The sequence below is a fragment of the Dama dama genome, chromosome 22, assembly GCF_033118175.1.
Source record: "Dama dama isolate Ldn47 chromosome 22, ASM3311817v1, whole genome shotgun sequence".
Lineage (NCBI taxonomy): Eukaryota > Metazoa > Chordata > Mammalia > Artiodactyla > Cervidae > Dama > Dama dama.
This window is the reverse complement of record NC_083702.1, coordinates 830,840-843,882: the sequence shown is the minus strand read 5'-3', so window position 1 is coordinate 843,882 and position 13,043 is coordinate 830,840. Positions and strand designations below refer to the sequence as shown.

Below are 13,043 nucleotides of genomic sequence, written 5' to 3'. Positions count from 1 at the left end.
GGGGTGCTGACCAGGGCAGAGCTCCCAGCCCACCTACCACCCACGTTCAGGGTGAAGGGGCCCTCTGCTGTGTTGTGTGTTGAGACCGGCGAGGTTACTGCAGCGTGACTGGGCCTGGCTTGTCCTGCCCAGCATCCTCTGCTGCTCCAGACAAATGCAGTCAGTCCCTGCGTGTGGACAAGCTCCGTTCTGAGAGCTGTTCATAAGTCCAACGATGTTTGCCTAGGTATCCAGCTAACACAATTGACTATGTAGTACTGTATTGTAATAGGTTTATAATACTTTTCATATAAATAGTATATAAAAAACAGTATGACAGCCAGCATGCAGGGACTGGTGTCGCGTGAACAGGCAAGAAGAGTTTCTGATGAGGAGGAAGAAGAGGGGAGAGAGGCTGAGCTGAAGGAGGCAGCCACCAGAGACAAGGCGCGGCCTCACTCACGTCTGATGTCGCTGGCTCAGGCCTGGTTCCATGCTGGATCCTGTTCTGTCGTCTTGAAAAAATGATCCAGTGATGTCTGGGTTGTAGCTCTTTTTCTGTCGTCATAGATGACACAGTAGCCCTGGATTGCATTCTGAATGGCTGCTACAGACAAGAACAGTGACTCCTCCAGCAGAGAACGTGCTCTGCCATTTCCTGTAGGCTGGCTCTCTCCGGTCCTTCAGTTCCTCCTCCTCCTGTCTCTCCCCGTCCTCTCTCTCTCCCCTCACCCCCTTGGGTCTTCATTAGCGAGGCCCCCATGTTGCACGGCAAGGAGTTGAGGGAAGTCATCCTCCTGCAGATCCGCTCCGGCGTCTCTCTCAGGGTCCCTGAGTTGCTGAAGATCTCTTTGGACTCCTCATCCACCTTCTCAAATCCTCAAGAATCGTGAATTATGGGCAAAGGTTCTTCCAAACCCCATTCATGGTAACGGCTGTAACCTCACGCCGAGCAGAGTCGGTGTTTTTATGGCCTTGTAGATGGTGTCCTTCCCAAACTGTCACAGCTTGTTCCTGATTGGTCAGTGCCTTTACTTCCTGATGAAAAGTGTGACGTGAGTAATACTTCTTGAAAGTCAGTAAAACTCTACTTGGTCCATAGGTTGGATGAGTGACATGCACTACTCCGACGTTGGGATGAAAATTGTCTATGATCAGGGGGTGGCCCGGGGCACTGTCAAGCTTCGAATGTTGAATGGAACGTCCTTCTCCACACAGTATGTCTCTGCCTCTGGGATAAAGTGGGAAAACCAGTCCTGGAAAACGGGCTGTAACCAGGCTTTGGGGTTACTTTTCCACACAACAGGAAGAGAGCCCTTGGCTGTTTTTCAGGACTCGAGGGCTCTCTGAGTGGTAAATTAAGAGAGGTTTCAGCTTCATGTTACCAGAAGCATTGCCACCAAACCGCAGAGTCAGCCTGTCCTTTGCTGCTTTATAGCCTGGCATCAGCTTTTCCTCCTTACCAATGTAACTTCAGCCTGGCGTCCTCTTCTGGTACAGTCCTGTCCCAGCCAGTTGAAAAACCTGCTCTGGTAAATACTCCCCTTCATCAATAATTTCTCGAAGCATGTCAGGAAATTCCCAGCAGCTACCATCTCACCCACTGCCTCAGCACCCACTTTTATGTCGTGAAGGCTGACGCTGGCTCTAGCCTTGAACCCATGAAATCAGTCATGGCTGGGATTAAAGGATATACCCTCTGATTCTCCCTTGTGGGTCTTCTTCAGGTCTTCATATAGGCTTTTAGCTCTCTTAAATCAGCATTAAGCTGAGTGGGGCTAGGCGCTGGTGCTGGTCCTGCAGCCACATGCTGAGAAGGTTCTCCGTCTCCTCCGTCGCTTTCCCACGCCTCTGCAATGTTCTGGCCAACATCCTCTGCACAGCAGACCTCCACACATTCCACGACCTTGTCCTTACTCTTTAGAAGCGCGCCGACGGCTGAACTGTTCATGTTACAAGAGCGAGTGATGTCGACCATCTTTTCACCTCGCTCTGCTCTCCGTTATTTTCACTTTTGTTTCCATCATTGTTTCTTGGCACTTGTTCGCGGTACTAGCTACATTACCACTATTTTTGCACCTGCTTGCAGATACCCTGGCCGTGAAATAAAGACGCTGCACCTCTGCACTCTATAGCACTGCTCAGTAACGTGCACAGGAGCGCAACGCTCCCAGAGGATGCGCTCAGTGCCAACGCACCCCAGACGCGTGAACCAGCGGGACTGCACGTGTGAGCATGAGCTCACACCTTTGGAAGTTCACAACTTGAAGGCTCACACATACGGGACTTACTGTATCTGCAGTGCACCGAGGGGGTCATCTGTCCTAATCTGAGGCTGGGAACCCGAGCCTGGGAACCAGAGCTTCCCCTGTGTTCTCAGGATTATTAGCTACATACTCAACACAATACGCAGACATTGCAGATTTGCATAACAACATGGAAGTAAAACTGACTTAGAAATTCGTTATTAACAAGCCATCTGTCTTCATGGGAGAACACTACTTAGGGCCAAAATGAGACAGTATTCAGAGTGGCGCTTTTTCCTATTTTTCATCTTCGTTGATACAAGAACTGAATAGAGATGGGAATGTTTTGCTGTAGCAACATCCCTCAATTTTCCAAAGTCTTTCATGTGTCAGAAGCCACATGTTAATGTTCTGGAGACAGAAATGACCACCCACTCCAGTATTCTTGCCTGGAAAATCCCGTGGACAGAGGAGCCTGGCGGGCCACTCCCCATGGGGTCACAGAGTCGGGCGAGACTGAGCACCACACAGCACAGTCAGCCCTACGCCGGGCTCAGTCGCTCAGTCGTCTCGACTCCTCCGACCCCGCGGGCTGTCAGCGCTGTGTGTGTGTGTGTCTCGGTGTCTAAAGGTATCGTCGTGGGAAAGGGCAGTCTGCCCCCTGCAATGCCACCCCGCCCCAGAGGCTGGATTTGGGGAGGCTGGCCCCCCACTCTGGGCCGATGGGCCTGGGGAGGGTGCAGCCCCTGTTATCCACCTCTGTCCAAGTGGGGGTTGGGGGGGAGCCACAGAGAGGGCGGGGGGCTCAGAGCCCTGGTCTGGGCGTCACCTCCACACCCAGGCCTCCTGGGATGACAGCATCGGAGGGGCTGCTGGCTCCAGCTGTGCCCCCGTCCCGTGGGAAGGCGTGGGCCAGCGTTCCCACGGTGCCCACTGGGTCCTGTCACTCACCACTGCTCCAGCAGCGACTCCGCCACATGCCACGGCCACATGCCCACTCAGAGCCCATGAGGCCAGTGGTGTTCGTGGCACCAGGCTGACTATAAAATAAACCAGCGCGACTTCCCTGGTGGCCCAGTGGTTGAGGATCTTCATACCAGTGCAGGAGACACAGGTTCGATCCCTGGTTCAGGAGGATCCCATGTGCCACGTGGCAACTGAGGCCACGCTCTAGAGCCCGAGCTCTGCAACAAGAAAAGCCACTGCAGCTAGAAAGGACCCACATGCAGCAGTGAAGACCCAGCACAGACCCACATAAGCTAGTAAAACACACCAGAGACTGGGCCCTCTACAGTGGGACTTCTAGGACGTGTCTAGGAAGCACCTGCAGAACCAACAAGACATTGCAGGAGAGACACAGAAGACGACGCGCCCTGTTCACCAACAGGGTGCTTAACTCAGTGTAGATTTCCACTTTCCCCATCCTGCAAGTGTACATGGAAGAGGAAAGGCCGTGACTACCTAAGTCGTCATGGGAAAAGGAGGGCGCGGGGACCTGCCAACCTCTGGATCCTGCAGAGCCAGTCAGGAAAGCGTGCTGCTGTGGGGAAGGGCCAGCCTGACGGGAGGCGTCAGGCTTGGGGGCATTGGGGCGGGGGCGGTTATCTGAAAACAGGCAGCCCAGCTCCCTCAGTGAGCAGCAAAGTAAAATGACCTGGAAGCCAGGGGCAGGCGTCATTTGGGAACATTTGTAAATCTTTAAAAGCACAGGCATATTAAAAAGGTTTTGTGTTTTGTTTGTTTTTAAAAAGTGTGAAGTTAAGGCTTGTGCAGGATAAACCCCCTCTTTGAACCTCTGGGCAGAGGGTAGGGAATTAGCTCACCACAGTGACCCAAGGCCTGCAAATACTGGTACTCACAACATGCTTGGATGAATTAATGAAGCTGAAACTCCAACTGTGCTACATATTTTACAAAGACCACGCATACATCCTCTTACAATGGCATGGGTTCCTGCCATGGAAAAGTGAGTCTCGCCGGCAGTGGTCATGGAGGTGCAGCTGGTCTCTGCCAGGAAGACCTAACCCAGGAGAGTGTGCAGTGGGGGTGCCTGAGGGTGGCTACGCGGGTTCCGAGTGGAGGGGGTGAAGTTCAGGAAGGTGGCAGGGGCCCGGGAGCCTGTCTGGAGAATGCCTTTGACAGTGGCAAAGGGACGGGGTGATAGGGAGGGAGGTGCCGGGCAGGAGAGGCCTTGGGGCCACGTCGCGAGGGGAAAGGGGACGCTCACCCGGGCCATGGGTCAGGGTGTGGGCGCCGGGGACGCCGGCTGCAGTGGAGGGGCCGCGAGGAGACGCCCCATAGCGTCCATCTGCCCGCCGCCCCGAGCGGGGAGGGGTGCCAGACCCCTCCTCTGTGGCCGCAACACCCCGGGTGCGTGGGGGCCTCAGCGCCCACCGTGGCGGCCAGGCATCGGTAGGGAGCGGAGAGGGACTGCGGAAGGCGGGCTGCGAACCCCTCTCGACCTCTGGCGGCTCCCGGACGCCGGGCTGGAAGAGGGGGGCCCGGGACGCCGCAGGTCTTCCCGCGTTTCCTTCGCGTGCGGCCGCCCCCGCGCCCCGGGAGAGGGGAGCCACCCCACCCGCTAGGCCTTTCCCTCTTTCCCACCCTGAGGAGGCGAAGGGACCAGTCATTGTTCATTCATTTTATCTCATTTAAATATTTTTTGCTAAGTCATCGCCGGCGCCGCATCTGCGTGCGGTGGGGGGGGGGGGCGGGGGGGCGGAGCTACTCCCCGAGTCGCCGCAGGTAAACAGCCCCCTCCCCGCGGCGGGACCGCAGCCGCCGCCCGCCGCTCGGGGCGGGGGTCCCGCCGCCGCCCCCGCCGGGAGGACGCGCCGCGGCTGCAGCCGAGGCGGGGGCGGCGGCCCCTGCGCCTCCCGCAGCCCGCGTCGGCCCGGGCGGCCGGACCCCCGCCCGGGGAGCGGCGGCGGAGCGCCCCCCGCCCCCGCCGCGGGCCCCGCGCCCCGGGTCCCCCGCGCCCCCCATGCACCACCTCTTGGAGCCGGCCGCGGACATGGCGACGGCGCTGCTGGCCGGGGAGAAGCTGCGCGAGCTGATCCTGCCCGGCGCGCAGGACGACAAGGCGGGCGCGCTGGCCGCGCTGCTGCTGCAGCTCAAGCTGGAGCTGCCGTTTGACCGCGTGGTCACCATCGGCACCGTGCTCGTCCCCATCCTGCTGGTCACCCTGGTCTTCACCAAGAACTTCGCAGGTGAGGCCGGAGGCTAGTGGCGGAAAGGGCGCAGGCCCTCTGAGGTCTCCCTCGCTGACCCAGCCGCCGCGGGCCTCCTCGCTGGGACCCGCAGTGGGCGCGGTGCCCCGGGTCTCCCCGCAGAGCCCCTGCATGTGTTGCGGGTCGCTGGGGCTACCTCCCCACGTCTCTCGTTGCTGGATTGATTTTCCCTTCCCTTGGTTCACACTGGGTAGAGGGTGCTGCGGTCTAGGCATCAGGAGACATGGGGTCTGGCCTGGAAGAGGGGGGACCAGGAGGGGAAGTGGGCAGGGTCTGAGAGGAGGAGGAGTGGCCAGGGGGGACCGGGAAAGGAGGCTGCAGGTGATGAGGCCCGGGGACACGGAAGACCGCTGCTGGGTGGGGTCCTGGGGCCAGGTGTGGAGTGAAGACCCTGCGAAGTGGGCAGATTCTTGTCTGGGGCCCAGGGATGCTCCAGCCGCTGGGAACCTGGGTCGGTCTTGGGCAGAAGCCCAGCAAGCAGGCAGGGCCTGGAGGAGCAGGCAGTGAGGGCACTGGACCACGCTGGCCTCAGCAGGAGGCTGAGCCTGAGGCTGATGCAGGGAGGAGAGGGCAGGGACCACGGCAGTGTGCTTGTGACGAGCGGTCAAAGGCCCGGGTCCGCAGATGCGGTCCTGGCTGGACTCAGTGTCGGGGCGCTGAGGGCCCTCTGAGAAGCAGTGACCCCAGGTGAGGCAGCGGCAGGGAGGAGTGGGCTCCTGGGGCCATTGTCCTCCCGGGGGGCCCACGGGGGTAGGTGGGTGGGAGACTGGAGACAGGAGACAGCACCCCCACCCAGGGTCTGGCTGGCAAGCGGTCTCAGGGTCCAGATGTCCAGGGAGGCCCCTGGGCACCCATCAGCCCGCGCAGAGAGGGCCCTGGGGCAGCGGGGTGGAGCAGCTCTCCCTGAGGGACGCAGCCAGGCAGCTTTCTCAAAGGCCTCTCCTTTAGGGGTCTCTGTGACCAGGGCGGACACTGTGCAGGCTGCCTCGTCTGACACCTGGGCAGGGCACGCCCACACCCACATGCTCAGACACTCCCGGTCGCACACGACCTGTCCCCGCGCGACCTGTCCCCTCGGCACAGAGTCACCACCCCCTGCAGGGTTTGAGCCCGGGGGTGGGGTGTCCTGCTGCAACCAGAAGGGTCCTTGTCCCACCCCCCGGCGCCCAGCTGGGCCAGGGGCACCTGGTGCCCAGACCCTCACTTGCTGCCCTGGCGTGGGGGGGTCCACCCTATCTGCCTGTCGCAGACTGGGCGAGTGCATGCTGGATGTCCGGCTCATGGTGAGGAGCCAGCCAGACGGGACCTCCCTGACACCAAGGCCTGTGCACGTCCCCCGGCTGGAGGGTGGCTGATGGCGGGAAGATCCTCATGGCTCCGTAGATGCCGCCCACCCTTTAGACCTGCTCTGTAACAGACAGAGGGGACAGCCAGGGGCATAGCTGAGCAAGAGGACCACAAGGAGGGGAGTTGAAGGGTTGCCAGGTTCTCCAGGGGCTTTTCCGATGGCTCCATGGCAAAGAATCTGCCTGCCAATGCAGAAGACACAGGAGATGCGGGTTGGATCCCTGGGTCAGGAAGATCTCCTGGAGGAGGGCATGGCAACCCACTCCTGGAGAATCCCATGGACAGAGGGGCCTGGCGGGCTACAGTCCACGGGGTCACAGAGAGCCGGACACGCCTGAGCGCACAGCACACAGCAGGTTCTCCAGGCATCACGCGGGCCCCGGGCAGAGGGGACCAACACCTGCCTTTTCCTAAGTAGCCAGATACAGCCGGCTCTGGCTTTATTGTGCTTCACAGATACTGCGTTTCTCACAACTTGAAGGTTTGTGACAACACTGTGTCAAGTCGCTTATTCAACAGCATTTGCTCAGTTCACATCTGTGCTGCATTTTGGTAATTCTCACAATGTTTCAAATTTTTCATTATTAATATATTTGTTAAGGTGATCTGTGAGCAGTGATCTTTGATGTTACTACTGCAAAATGATTACGATTCACTGAAGGCTCCGATGATGCATAGCATTTTTTAGCAATAAAGTGTTTTTAATTAAGGTATGTACATTCCTTTTTAGACATGCATACAGTATGCAGATATAGACTACAGTGTAGTATAAACATTTTTACATGCACTGGAAAAAAAAGTGTGTTACTTGCTTTATCAAGGCATCTGGAGCCAAACCTGCAGTGTCTCTGAGGTGCCCGCAGGTAGGCAGGGTCTCCAAGGGTACTGGGGTGCCCAGGGGCTGGGAGCACCCTGGCCACAGTGCCATCCTCCAGAAGGGTGCCCTTCGCGGGCTGTCTGTGTCTCGGCCCCCGGCAGACACCTGTGCAGACCCTGCCGTGTCTGAGTGCCCAGGGCTCAGGCTCCGTGGCCCAGCAGTCACTGCACACCCCCCACCCCCGGGAGTCCAGCCCAGGTCCTGGGCCCCTGCAGGTCAAGTCAGGACAGGTGGCCGCCGCTCCTCCAGGGCAGGGTCCTGAGGCGCCTGGGTGCCACACGTGCTGGGCGCAGTCTGCTTCGCAGTAGCCAGCGGGAGGGGGAAGGATAGAGATCCTGGAGAAGAGCCCGTGGGGCGCTGGGCTGGGCCTCCCCTGAGCTGGAGCTGTTTTCCCTCCCTGCCGGCAGGCAGGGCTGGTGGCGGGCGTGAGAGGACCGGGGGTGGGGGCCGGCCTCGATGCACAGAGGGGCTCAGCTCCCCTGTGCCTGCAGCACTATGGCCACGGGAAAGGTCTCCCCGTGCCCCAGGGCCCGGCCGGGGCCTGGACCGGGGCACCGCCCCCCGGGGTCCCTTTCCCCAGCAGAGAGCGTCTCCTGGCCTGGAGTTGGCTGTAAGGACAAAAGTAAGTGAATGAAATGCTATTTTCTCAACCGCGACGCGGGCTCCTGTGCCTTTTCCATGTTCTCGGAGCCTAACTCACCACCAGGCCCCAAATCCGTGTCCTTGTCAGGGGCCCTGGGCTGTGGGAACAGCGTTTCCTGACCTGCCCCCACCCCAGTGCCCCCGCCTCATCGCCACCCCCAAGCCCGCTCGCCCGCGTCCCTCCTGCCCCCAGGCCCCTGACCCCCCAGTGCCTGCCAGGCTGAGTTTGAGGTCCGCATTCCCGGAACGAGCCATGGGCCCCGCTCTGGCGATGCTGAGGCCCGAGGCCTCCAGGATGGCACGAGGCTAAGACAGGGTGGTGGTGGCCTGAGGCCTGTGCGTGTGAGAGGGAGGTGGTCTCCGCGGGCTGGGCCGAGGCGCATAGAGGGTGTTTGTACCCAGAGGGTAGCCGGCCCCTGGGCCCCTGCGAGGCACCAGCAGTGACCAGCTGCCTCCCCAGTCAAGGGCCGGCTTCGTGCAGCTGGCCTTGGGGTGGGGGGCCTGCACAGACAGACAGACAGACGGGCACGCTGGTCCCCACAGCTTCGTGGTCTGCGTCTCCTGGGCTGAGAGGCTTAAGCTGGGGGAGAGGGGGACTTAGCGGCCTGCCCTGGGGCTCTTCAGGTGAGGGGGAGGGTGCCCGCTGTGTTCAGGTTGGGGTGCTGCCTCCTGCCAGTGAACGCTGCCCTCTAGGTGAGGGGCCCTGGGCGCCAGCGCCTGCAGGAGGGCACCCCCGGCTGGAGCCCAGCCTAATAGCGCAGTGACCCGGCCTTCAGGGCCCAGACCACCCTGCCCTGAGGACAGCGCCGAGGCGGCCAAGCCCTGCCCTCTGGGAGACCCGGGGCGGGGGCCTCGCCTCCCGCTGTGGTCTGTGCCTGTCCTCACCTGGGGAGACAGTTCTTCCTGCGTTCGGGGCGGAGCTCTCACCCTCGAGTGTTGGGCAGACACCGGGGTGTGGGTGATGACTCCTTGCTGTCCAATCCCTGGAGTGGCTCCCCTGCCCACCCAGCGTCCAGGGACCTCAGGCCTGCCCTTCCCCAGGACAGTGGGTCTGGGGGGACACCCTCACCTCTCACAGGCAGGTGCCGCTTTTGCTTTTCTTCAGTCATGCCCCCATAACCTCTGGCCAGGGAGGACTCGCCCAGGGCACCTGCCCTCCTCAGGATGGGCGGTGGTGCCAGGCCCTGGGGGGGCCCCGGGCTCTGGACTCTGCCCTGTGTGCTGGGGGCAGGCCTGAGGTTCCAAGTGCAGATCTCTGCCCCCCTCAGGTGGGTAGGGCTGTACCCTCCACCCCAAACACAAAGCTGACTGCGGTATGTGGGGGCGGGAGGGGGTGTAGGAGGAGACCCCGTGGGACACAGCAGAGATGGGGAAGGGGGCTCGGGAGCCGCAGACCGGGAGGGGTCCGATGCCCCAGCGCCTTCTCCTCTCCGCCCCCAGAGGAGCCCATTTACTGCTACACGCCGCACAACTTCACCCGCGACCAGGCGCTATACGCCCGTGGCTACTGCTGGACGGAGCTGCGGGACGCGCTGCCCGGCGTGGACGCCAGCCTGTGGCCGTCGCTGTTCGAACATAAGCTGCTGCCCTACTCGCTGCTGGCCTTCGCGGCGATCATGTACGTGCCCGCGCTGGGCTGGGAGTTCCTGGCGTCCACGCGCCTCACCTCCGAGCTCAACTTCCTGCTGCAGGAAATCGACAACTGCTACCACCGGGCGGCCGAGGGCCGAGCGCCCAAGATCGAGAAGCAGATCCAGTCCAAGGGCCCGGGCATCACGGAGCGCGAGCGGCGCGAGATCATCGAGAACGCCGAGAAGGAGAAGAGCCCCGAGCAGAACCTGTTCGAGAAGTACCTGGAGCGCCGCGGCCGCAGCAACTTCCTGGCCAAGCTCTACCTGGCGCGGCATCTGCTCATCCTGCTGCTCAGCGTGGCGCCCATCTCCTACCTGTGCACCTACTACGCCACCCAGAAGCAGAACGAGTTCACCTGCGCGCTGGGCGCGGCCCCGGGGGGCGGCCCGTCCGTGCGCGTCACCTGCAAGCTGCCGTCAGTGCAGCTGCAGCGCATCGTGGCAGGCGTGGACGTCGTGCTCCTCTGCGCCATGAACCTCGTCATCCTGGTCAACCTCACGCACCTCTTCATCTTCCGCAAGAGCAACTTCGTCTTCGACAAGCTGCACAAGGTGGGCATCAAAACGCGCCGGCAGTGGCGCCGCTCCCAGTTCTGCGACATCAACATCCTGGCCATGTTCTGCAACGAGAACCGGGACCACATCAAGTCGCTCAACCGGCTGGACTTCATCACCAACGAGAGCGACCTCATGTATGACAACGTGGTGAGGCAGCTGCTGGCGGCGCTGGCGCAGTCCAACCACGACGCCACGCCCACCGTGCGCGACGCGGGCGTGCAGACCGTGGACCCCAGCGCCAACCCCGCCGAGCCCGACGGCGCGGCCGAGCCGCCCGTGGTCAAGCGGCCCCGCAAGAAGATGAAGTGGATTCCCAGCAGCAACCCGCTGCCCCAGCCCTTCAAGGAGCCGCTGGCCATCATGCGCGTGGAGAACAGCAAGGCTGAGAAACCCAAGCCCGTGCGCCGCAAGACGGCCACGGACACTCTGATCGCGCCGCTGCTGGACGCGGGCGCGCGCGCCGCGCACCACTACAAGGGCGGCGGGGGCGACGCGGGGCCCGCGACCGACAAGAAGCACGCCCGCCACTTCTCCCTGGACGTGCACCCCTACATCCTGGGCACCAAGAAGGCCAAGGCCGAGGCCGTGCCCGCCGCGCTGCCGGCCTCCCGGAGTCAGGAAGGCGGCTTCCTGTCCCAGGAGGACGAGTGCGGGCTGGGCCTGACAGCGGCGCCCGCGGCAGGTAGGGGCCGGCAGGGCGGGGGCAGGGGGCCGTGAGCGGGTTAAGGATTGCGCCAACCGGGTGGACGCGGGGGCAGGCAGGGGAGCCAGCTGCGGGCGTGACCCCAGGCGGCTCCCTCGCCCCAGGGCCCCGGGAAGCAGCAGGGATGAAGGGCTGGAGAGGGGAACACATGGTGAAGTTGCTCAGCTCCTGGAGAAGGTTCTGGAAACCGGCGCCCCTGCTCCTGGGGCAGCCAGGGTCCATCCAGACAGGCCACCGTGCTGGGGAGCTTCCGCGCTCCAGCCGGCCGGGAAGGAGGGGCGGGCAGGGCGCGGGGGAGGGGGTCGCCGCAGTTGGGGCGGGGGCTGCAGACACCCGGTGCTCTGGGCTGTTTGCAGACGCGCCGCTCCCGGAGGAGGAGGTCCTGTACTCAGCAGAGCCAGCCCGGGGCGTGCTGTCCCCCGGGGGCCCGTTTCACGTCTGCTCGCCCCCTGCCGCCCCTGCCACCGCCCCTCTGTCGCCAGCCAGCCTGGGCAAGCCTGACCCCCTTGCCATCCTGAGTCGCAACGCCACCCACCCGCTGCTGCACATCAGCACCCTCTATGAGGCCCGAGAAGAGGAGGACGGGGCCCCTCGCGCCCCCCAGGACGTGGGCAGCCTCATCACCATCCCTCCCCCGCAGCAGATCCTCATCGCCACCTTCGACGAGCCGAGGACAGTAGTGAGTACCGTGGAGTTCTGAGGGCCGGGGTTGCATGACCGCGAGGCGCTGGTCCCAGTCCCTTGTGGAGGCGGCCTTCGCTTTGCCCGGCACTGCCCACGCGCCCCGGCCTCCCGCCCGCATGCCACGGGTCTCAGCACCTCTGCCCTCCGGCCCCCCGAATGGCATCGTCGGGGCGCTGGCTGGGTCCGGGGCTGGCCGGGACCCCGTAGGAGCCCAGAGCCGCCCCCTCCCCCCAGCATCAGGCGCTCGGCTGTGAGATGAAGAATTTATTTTTTTAGTTGATTCTGTTTGGGGCCTGGGATGCTGGCCTGTGAGGGGCCGGGAGGTGGCAGGACGACTCAGGGGGGCGCGGGGGGTGGGGTGGCACCTCAGCCTTAGCCCGCCCCTGCAGGGATGTGCGCCCTGGTGGGAGGGGCCGGGCCCCCTCCGGTCAAAGGTCAACATGCACTTTCTCCTCATACCCCGACCACCTGTCCTTTATTACTGTATTATGATTACTGTAACTAGCCAGTACATTTATTACCCGGTGGCTTCGGATGCCTTTAAATCAAAGGATGTCGTGCGTGTGACTGTGCGAGCGTGCCCGCGGGTGTGTGTGAGAGCCGGTGAGCTTGGAGCGTGTGCATGAGTGGGCGTGGGGTGAGGCCGGTGAGGGCAGGAATCCAACGCAATAACCACGCCCCCTCCAGGCCACCTGAGGGGCCCCAGCCGTCTGTGGGAGCCCCGGGCTGGCGTGGGCGGGGCTCCCCATTACCTCAGCCAGGGGGACATCATGACAGTGTTAGCAAGGTACCGAGCATCTCAATAAAGATTATTCTGATACCCACGGGTCCCGAGTGCTGCGTCCCGCCAGAGGCCCGAGCTCCGGCTGGGGCTCTGTCTCCCTGCACGGGGTGGAGGTGCTGGGGGGCAGGGCACTGGGAGATGCCCGCTGCCCTCTGGGGCTGCGCTGCAGCTGAGCCAGGCCGTGTGGTCCTCGCCGGTGGCCTCCAGCTGCCTCACGTGCATCCTGGGCCCCTGGGTGAGTCCCTGCCTCAGTGGAGAGGGCCTGGCCCCCAGGAAGCCGCCCCCATCAGATGCTAGAGGGCCCAGCTGCGAGGTGCACCTGAGGCAACAGCCAGGGCTGGCGGGACTCAGGAGGGCTTCAC

The 13,043-nt window shown here is 62.5% G+C and overlaps 1 protein-coding gene across 1 annotated transcript; it reads left to right on the top strand.

The window, feature by feature from the left end:
- Positions 1–5,208: 5,208 nt before the first annotated feature.
- On the top strand, positions 5,209–12,715 carry PANX2 (pannexin 2). Its single transcript, XM_061124277.1, has 3 exons — positions 5,209–5,434; positions 9,762–11,192; positions 11,570–12,715. Exons 1-3 carry the CDS (start codon positions 5,209–5,211, stop codon positions 11,911–11,913), a joined length of 2,001 nt encoding a protein of 666 aa, XP_060980260.1. The 3' UTR covers positions 11,914–12,715.
- Positions 12,716–13,043: the final 328 nt, after the last annotated feature.